At 60.4% G+C, this 8,347-nt stretch overlaps 1 protein-coding gene across 2 annotated transcripts; it reads right to left on the bottom strand.

The window, feature by feature from the left end:
- CPNE6 (copine 6) lies at positions 1-6,505 on the bottom strand. 2 transcript variants are annotated; one of them, XM_011227289.3, is made up of 17 exons: positions 6,386-6,505; positions 4,871-5,042; positions 4,266-4,445; positions 3,850-3,924; positions 3,610-3,684; positions 3,376-3,459; positions 3,195-3,284; positions 2,743-2,847; positions 2,458-2,544; positions 2,180-2,239; positions 1,778-1,911; positions 1,640-1,694; positions 1,502-1,553; positions 1,043-1,176; positions 673-909; positions 302-476; positions 1-184 (listed from the first exon to the last, which is right to left on the bottom strand). In XM_011227289.3, exons 2-16 carry the CDS (start codon positions 5,036-5,038, stop codon positions 339-341), a joined length of 1,674 nt encoding a protein of 557 aa, XP_011225591.1. In that variant the 5' UTR covers positions 5,039-5,042; positions 6,386-6,505; the 3' UTR covers positions 1-184; positions 302-338. The 2 variants fall into 2 exon arrangements, with proteins under 2 accessions (XP_011225591.1, XP_034504427.1); XM_034648536.1 differs by lacking the exon at positions 6,386-6,505 and adding an exon at positions 6,159-6,231.
- Between the last annotated feature and the right edge of the window lie 1,842 nt (positions 6,506-8,347).

The raw sequence follows: 8,347 nt of genomic DNA, 5'->3' as shown, positions 1-8,347 counted from the left end.
AGGAGTGGTTCCCTTTATTAACGACCAGAATGTCAGGATCACTGAAGAAAGTCACAAGGCTGAGGGGCATGGGGCCTGGAGAGAAAGAGCAGGGCTCACCACATACTTCCAGGACCTAGGGGCCACAGCTGGTTCAAGAGGAAGAGGCACTGGTCACTCGAGTCACAGGGGTCAGGACAGGCACCTGGGGCAGGGTGGGGAGAGTCATAAGCACCTTCCTCTACACCACACCGAGCCCAGATGCCTTCCACCAAGGCCCACTTTGCACGCCTGCCCACCCCTTTGGGCCTCCAGGACTCACTGAGAGGCCGAGGGAGTGTCGGTCCGGTGGGAGGCAGTCACGGGCTAGGGCTGGGGGTCGTGGCCGGTGTGCAGGGCCTGGGAGCCCCGGGGCTGATGCCCTGGCTGGCGTAGTACTCCACCACCTGCCTGGGCACCTCAGCCAGGACACACTTGGCAAGCGCAGAAGGTGCGGCCTGGTGGGGTAGGGGCGGGGCCGGGGTTAGGCCGGAGAGTGGGGGCGGGGCCAGGCGAGGGGGCGGGGCTTCGGGTGGCCCGCGGGGCTCCAGCGTCCTTCTCAGGCGGTCAACCCGGTGTGGGAGGGACGGGTCAGATTTGAGGGCCTGAGGAGCTGAGGAGTCCTTCAGCCGGGAGGGGGCGCCGGGCACTCACATCCTTGAAGTCCCGAAAGGGCACGAACTGGACGATGTCGCGGGCCGCGGGCACCCCTCGGGGGCAGCGCAAGGGACCGTCGTCGCCATCCAGCAGCCGCATGTCGGAGAAGTCGGCATTGCCCACACCCACGATGATGATGGACATGGGCAGGCGGGAGGCGCGCACGATGGCTGCGCGGGTCTCGGCCATGTCGCTCACCACGCCGTCCGTGAGCACCAGCAGCACGGAGTACTTCTGAGGGCGGGCAGAGGGGAGGAAGGGTAGGCTCTGTGTGCAAGGGCGTTGGCACCCGCCCCAAGCCAGGGCCCCGGCCCCACCGGAGGACACCCAGTGGGGCAGCGCCTGGTTGCCTGCTTCGCCTCCTCACCGTGGCTTGGCCGGTGCTCTGCTCGCGCTGAGCTGGCCCGGCCACGCGGTTGATGATGGGGGCCACGTTGGTGGGGCCATAGAGCTGGATCTGGGGTAGGCACCGGCGGTAGGAGGCGATGACCCCCGAGATCTCTGCAGGCGAGGAGGTGAGGCCAGCAGAAATTAGCAGGGAGCCCTTTTTGACACCCTTAAAGCGAGGAGGTCCTTCCCTGTCTAGGGACTGCCTGGCCCTCTAAATTCCTCACTAAGCAGGAGAGTTGGGTGGTCCAGGCTCTGGGAGAGGAGGCTGTTCACATGTGGGGCCAGGGGCCCGGAGTCCCAAATGAAGACAGGGGTGAGTGGTGGGATCAGCTGGGGGCTGGGTCCATGAGGATGGAGTCTGTGCCCCTGCATGGGGTGTACAGGCTGTCCAAGCTGTATGGGGGGAGGTGGGGCTGGTGGACATCTCCCCTCTTACCTTCACATTCAGGGTTTTCCGGGTCGAAGTTGATAGCAAAGTCATGAGACACCTGTGAGAGTCAGGTGAGAGCAGCAAGAAGATGTCTTTCCTCCTACTCTCCCACCAAACCCTCCCTTCCTCTCAAACCCAGCCTACCTCAAAGTTGGGGGGGATTCGAGCGCCAAAGCCAAATGCTGGAAACCGCTTATCACTGGGGAGAAGAAAAGGCTGTGGGGCCCATCGGGCAAGGCCTCCCTACCCGTCTCCCTCCTCCCCAGCCTATCCCCCTCCCACCTGTCATAGTCCTGGCAGATGCCTCCCACTGCGCGCAGGGCCTGCAGATAGTGGTTGGGTTGGCGGGGGCTGAGGCAGTGTAGGGACTGGCTGCTCCTTGGGTCCCCATTGGAGGCGGTGAAGTCGATGGCCACCTGGGCGGGGGCGGGGGGGGGGAGAATGTCACACAGCATCCATGAGAGCTCACAGAGGGGCTGGCCCAGAGCTAGGGACTGTAGGGAGGACTAAGGTAAATCCAGTCAAGCCCACGGGTAGCACCCTCATGGTGTGAGGGGTACAAGATGGCGATGCTAAGGCTCCAGAGAGGCCCCAGTAGGGGCAGCGGGATTGGGGGCTCCTCTGTTCACTATGTGTTTAGCCCCTTCCTCTTGCCCGTGTCCCCTATATCCCCTGGGCCTTTACCGTGAAGCTGATCTGGCAGCCGCCCATGATGTAATCCAGGAAGGTGTGCACCTTCTCCACCTAGCAGGAGGGGAAGACGGAAAGGAGCAAGATGGTCCTTTGAGGAGGGAGCTGGAGGGGGGGAGCTTCTGTGGGGGAAGTGGAGGGAAGTTTTTGAGGCTGAAGCTCCCGGTGGGTAGGGCAAGGCTTCTCAGTTCTCAGAAGAGGAGAAACTGGTCTTTGGAACGAGGGCAGGGTTGAATCTGAGGGTCCGACGTGAGGCGGGCGCTGGGAGTTACCGTGCACTGGGCCAGTACTACGGTCCCCGAGCTCTTGTAGTTCTTCTTCTTGTCCCGATACTTGGGGTTGACACAGTCCCACTGCATCTAGACCCCCCACACCCCACAAGCCCAGAGTCACAATTCTATCAGGAGACCCCTTGTCTCCCTTCCAGGAGAGCCTCCCAGACCAAGGGCCCTAGGGCTCTGTCCTCAGACTGAGCCTCGGTACTTTCCACCCTCTCCCCATCACATATACTGGGCTCTCCAGCACTCTCGGAATTCCCCCAGGGATCTTGCTGACACCTCCTGCCCAGGGTTTGCTGTTCCTTCCTGCATCTCCTGGAAGGTGCTGGTGAACTCGCCGATGAAGTCATGCTTCCCGCTCGAGTCATAGTCATACACCAGGAACTGAGAAGGCAGGGAGGGGAGGGGAAAGGGTCAGGGTGGCTTTGCAGTGGTTGCTGGGGGCAGGGCGAGGGATGTAGGGAGGTGGGGGCTAACAGTCCCTAGGCCCAAACAGATGTCCTCAACCTGCCCAAAGAGGCTACCTGCGAACTTCAGTCTTTGGCTCCATCTGGCAGGGACTTTGGCCTTGATAAAAGGTATACAAAGTGGGAACATTGAGCTGCGACTGGGTCTTTACCCCACAGTGGGAAGGGCTTGAGGGAGAGGAAGGGTCTTGACACACTCGGGGCAATGTCTCAGACAGAGGCTGGATGCTCTGACGGGCTGCCCTTGCTCGGCGGGGGCTTCACCTTGAGAGGCCGGTGGACGTCGCAGCTGCACAGGGAGTGCAGGGACAGGCGGAATGGCTCCCAGCTGGGGTTCAGGTTGTTCTTCACCACCTTGGAGAGGCACCAGAGAGCTGGTCACCCCCTAGCTAGGTCCCGCTACTCTGCTCTTCCTCCCTCCCTCCCCACGGCCCCAGTCACCAACCTCAGTCCTCCAGACGAGCTGGTCACTCTGGTCCCCGTCGGTTTTATAGATCTCCATGAAGGGGTCAGACTTGCTGAACAGATCCTGGGGATGCGGAGGAAAGGACCCGTGAGCCTGGTGAGGTCTGCAGGGGAGGTGGCTAACACCGAGAGGGGAGCAGCACTGATTCGTCTGGAGTGGGGGGCCTAGGCTGTCTAACAAGGAAGATGGGGGCCTAGACTCTGGGGCTCCAACCTTGTTGTCCAGCTTGTGGGCTCTGAAGGTGAGCTGCACATAGTCATTGGTGCCCGATACCTCCTCGGCCACGATCTGCAAGGGGAATACAAGTGGCAAGATGCCCCCCTACCACCCAAAGGGCCACCTTATGCCCTTTCCCTTAGGTGGGGGCCGATCCAGGACATAATGTCGCCATGGATGTCCATGCAGGGGCATTGAATGCCCAACCCAAGGGGAAGTACAGGTGACCTTGCCTACCGTGATGGTGGATTTGCCCGCAGGCTTCCCATTCTTCAGCAGCAATGGCTTAGTGACCTTGGTTTGTGACACAATCTGGAGATGGAAGTGAAGGGAGCCCCAGCTGTGACACCCCGACCTGCCTTGGCCAGGGAACAAGGGACAAGGTAGTAAGTGTCCTTAGAGTGCTCACAGGGGCTGTACCCGGGCTAGGGTTGGACTTAATTTCCACAGCAACATTAAGAATGGTGCTGTTCAGATGAGGAAGCTGAGACTCAGAGAGGTTAAGTATCTTGCCCAAGGCTGCACAGCCAGGCAATGGTGGAGATGGGGTCCAAGCCCAGATTGAACTCACTCCAGAGTTGTTTCTCTGTTATTTTGGCTTTCGGAGGCAGAAGCTGATGTGGGCGGGGGTGGTGGTGGGTGGGAACGCAAACCTGGCCCAAGGTGCATTCTGTAGAACCAAGGAAGGTGTCATTGCTGGGGCCCGCGGCTCCGTCCTCAGCGTCAAACACGTGCAGCTGCAGGGGCTGCTTCTCCTCAAAAAAGTACTCAAGGGCCAGCACCCGGGAGAAGACCGGGCTGGAGCAGGAGCGTAGCACCTCGGTGCGCTCCACCTGCAGCAGGAGGGGCAAGGGCCCTGTGGGAACCCAGGCTACTTTCCCCTGCCCTGCAGCACCCTGCTCATGCCAGCTTTCCTCGGGCTCCTGTATTCCCAGTGACTAGCTCTTCCCTTGCTAGCTTCAACCCTGAGCTCGGGGTGCTGCCATCCCCCTGAGCCATCAGTCCTTTGGGGCTCCCAGAAGGCCTTTGGGACCTGTGCCGCTTCCTCTGGGCCCATCTCAGGACCCGCTGGGACTCTGCGGACTTTGGAAGCTGTAAAATGGTTTGTGCTTGTAATGATGGCACACCTGTCTCCAGGGTTACCCTCACAGCCTAGAAGAGACCCCTCAGGGTCCTCACGTTCCCCGCTGAGGCTTTCCTTGCCGCTTGCCAGCCCCCCTCCTTCCCAGGCCAGGAGGTTAGTTCCGATTGGTCTCACCTCCACCCACTGCTCGTCAGAGTACAGCTTGAGGAGCACGCAGGGGTGGGGCTTGGTGAGCGTGTCTCTGTCCAAGAGGCCATGGCAGGACACCCGCAGCTCCACCCGCGAGGCCCCCAGCGTCATGGCTGGGGGCTCAGGCACCCATCCCATCTCAGGATCCGACATGGCACTGTGGGGACAGAGCAGATGGCCTGGACATGGGAAAGGGAACATCTGCTAGGGGAGGGGTCTGTCTTCTGGGAACCTGAGCCCTACTCCCACCATGTCCTGCTTCCCGAGGCCCTAGGATCTCATGGATCTCCTGCTTCCCCCCTACTCACCCCCACCCCTGCCCTCAGCTTGGCTTCCCTGGAGCCATGAACAGGGAGGGTGGAGGACCTGAGCCTCCCACCCTTGCACAGCCCTGTGTCTCTGTCACCCCTGCTGGCCTAGTAGGGGTGCATGGGGATGGAGAGGGCTGGGGGTGCGTACGGGGTTCCTGGCAGTCTTGGCTCCTAGGCCATCGATTGATCCATGCTTTCTGCTACCTCAGCACCTTCTGCTATTTCCCGACTGAGGTTTGAGCCAGCACTGCACTCAGTCTTGGCACGAGGGAGCTGAACTGGGGCAGGGGGGTGGGGAAATGGGTGGAGGAGCCCCGGAAGCCTGAAGGGGATGGGCCTCAGGAACAGAGTCTGCAGTGGGCAGGGGGAGGCAGGTTGCAAGATCCCCGGGGGGAGGGGGCTGTCCCTCTCCGCCTCCCCCCCACTCACCTTCTGGGTGGCTTATGGCAAGAGGGGGTTGGTGGGCTTGGGCAGTTAGACACAGAGCCCTGTTCCTGCTGAAAGCTCTTCCAGGTTCCTGGCAGGGGCTCCCACTATGACAACTCTCGCTTCCCTCCCCACCTCCCCTGTTCTCACACTTCCTGGCAGCACTGGCACTGTCTCTTAGCGACAGGATTTTTGGGGAGCCACAGCCCCCTCCATGCTGCCCGTGGGATGCACGCATGTCACCCTCCCCCAGCAGTGGTACCAAGCCTCGGGCAGCAGCAGGCAGGGGTATGCTGGCCCGAGTTCACGGCCGGTCAGTCCATCTATCTGTGTCTGTCCACATCGCAGGGTGAGGCTGTCTGCTCCCGTGTCGTGCTTCCCCCAAGCGGGTGTGCGTTGGTGTGTCTGAATGCCCCCTCCCTGTGTGTCTGTCCCCTAGCCGTGTGTCTGAATCCAGGAGGGTGTGCCACTTCCCGTACTGCCCTTAGAACTGGGACCCTTCTCTGGCTGGGCCCCCCCCTCCCCACAGCGCGTACCTTTCTGGAAATGTGAGGGAGGGTCTGGGTGGGTGGGTAGGGGTCTCTGCCTTCCAGCCACAAGTCTCCCAGTTCTTGAAGGGTCCCTGAGATGGGCAGGGGCATGTGGTGGTGAGGGGATCGGGCAGGACTGGAGACCTCTCTGGGGGCTGGGGGAGACGTTGTTATGGAGACTGGGTCAGGCTGGGCCAGGCTGGGGCTGAGCGAGGGAGGAAGGGTAGGCTCACCTGGGCTCTAGTCGGGGGCTCCTCTCTCCGGCTCTCTGGCCCTGGCCCTGACTCCCTTGCTGCTCCAGCCGCTGGCGCCGGCTCCGGCTCCGGCTCTGCTGCTATTTATGGGGCCTGGATGGGGAGGGGTGGGGGGGCCGCAGCACCAGCTCCCCCCGCACAGACCGGTTGGGAGGGAGAAGACGGGAGGGGCAGGGCCATTGCCTGGGAGGGAGCCACAGAACCGGGGGAGGAGGGCGGGCTGGGGGTGGCTCAGAGGCAGGACCCCCACAGACACAGTGACACACATCTTCCCCTTCACACCCCACCCACGCCCATGCACACATTGTGGCCGTGCGTGCGCGCACACACATTCACACCGGGAGATGATGGAGACACATGCACCCACGACTCATGGGCTCACACGTATCCTGACACACACAGGCGCCGGCACATAAACTCACCGTGACACCACGACAGTCACAGCCCTATGGATACACATAGGGAAACACACCCAGTCTCACAGCCCTCTCCACATCACGCTTATAGAGGATATTCACAGTAACACATCAAGGAACACGGGGCTATACTTGTCACACACACATACACTCATTCACACCAACCCAAATACAACAGAATGGAGATCTTCACGTGCTCCTTCAAAACCATCCCGCACCAAGCTGCCTTACAGAGCTTTGAGAATGAGGTCCAGTTCCCTAGCTGCTTTTCGACAGGGACACACAAAGAAACGGACGCAATCCCTTCAAGGCGCGCTGCCTCCCATCCTGAAGCAGGGGCTGCCAGGAGGGAGATGTGCCGAAGGACTGATCCCCGAGGCAGCTTCCTAGTGCCCACAACTCAGCCCCCCACCCCGAGATTCAACCCATGTGGTCACATCCTTGTGGGAGGGGCCATGTCACACACAGATCTTGACATAACAAGACGTTAGGCGTTCCCTAGTGAGATGGGGAACGGGAGCGATTGCCTGGGGAGCTGCATGCCACGTGAGAAAACATTTCGGTCCACGGTGACCTGGGATGAGTCCGTGAGAGGGTTCACCAGAACATCCGTACCCTCCAACCTCTAAGCGGCTTGCACATTAAGCTAGCAGCCATTTGTTGAGCATCTCTTGGGCGCCTGGGGCTGGGGCTGCACAGGTCACTGAGACGCGGCTCCTGCCCCTGGGGGAGGTGCCTCTATAAAGGACAGACAGACCCACAGACAGAGAGAGGATAAGCTAACACACCAATGCGATGAAGTGTGATGGGTGCAAAACTACCGACCGGTTCGGGAAGCAATGGGTCACAGAGAGGGAGGGTTCAATTTAGATGAGTCAGGGGAAGGCATCAGGAAGGGCTTCACAGAGGAGGAGGCCCCTGAACGGGGCCTTGAATGCCAAGGTAGTGTGTGTCAGTACACCAACGGGAAGCAATTAATTCGATCGTCTCTCACCATAAACACTTCTGTTCACCTTCAGGTCACTCTACTGTTGAGGTTTCTGACTACTGATGGTCCCCCTAAGACAATGCTACGCCGTTTAATTCCACCGCTCGTGAGCCCGCCTGTGTGTAAGCTTGCACACACGCAGCACAGCACCTGCTCCGCGGTCTCCTCCTGGTACATTGGGGTCTTCCGATCCCACTGCACCCCCAGAGCTGGACACACACTGGTACTGATTTTGGTCATTTTGGTCTTTGCTCCAGCCAGCTCCATCCAGATCCTGAACATGACCCCCCAGCCCACACTTAGGGGGCACTTTTCAGTCCCCTGCCATTTCGCACCTCTCAGGTCCATCTCTCTCCTGTCAGAGTCCCATTCCCATCCCTGTGGGGGGATTCCTTACTTTTCCCCACTGTGGCCAAGCACTGAGCACTAAAGGAGAGCAGATGGTGGGGGGTGGCCACAGTGAATGGGGAAGACAGCAGAGACGAGGCAGGCAGTGATTTTGTTTTTTTATTCTATACAAGAAGGGAGAGAGTCCCT

Source organism: Ailuropoda melanoleuca, chromosome 20 (assembly GCF_002007445.2).
Source record: "Ailuropoda melanoleuca isolate Jingjing chromosome 20, ASM200744v2, whole genome shotgun sequence".
Lineage (NCBI taxonomy): Eukaryota > Metazoa > Chordata > Mammalia > Carnivora > Ursidae > Ailuropoda > Ailuropoda melanoleuca.
Note: the sequence above shows the minus strand (reverse complement) of the source record. Positions and strands in the feature narration are given on the sequence as shown.

Excerpts from the sequence above, each read along its gene's own strand:
- CPNE6 (XM_011227289.3), bottom strand. The coding sequence starts at position 5,038 with ATGTCGGATCCTGAGATGGGATGGGTGCCTGAGCCCCCAGCCATGACG. Across the intron at positions 3,685-3,849 it reads CGGGCAAATCCACCATCACG|ATCGTGGCCGAGGAGGTATC; the intron begins GTAGGCAAGGTC and ends TTCCCCTTGCAG. Across the intron at positions 3,285-3,375 it reads AGCTCGTCTGGAGGACTGAG|GTGGTGAAGAACAACCTGAA; the intron begins GTTGGTGACTGG and ends TGCCTCTCCAAG.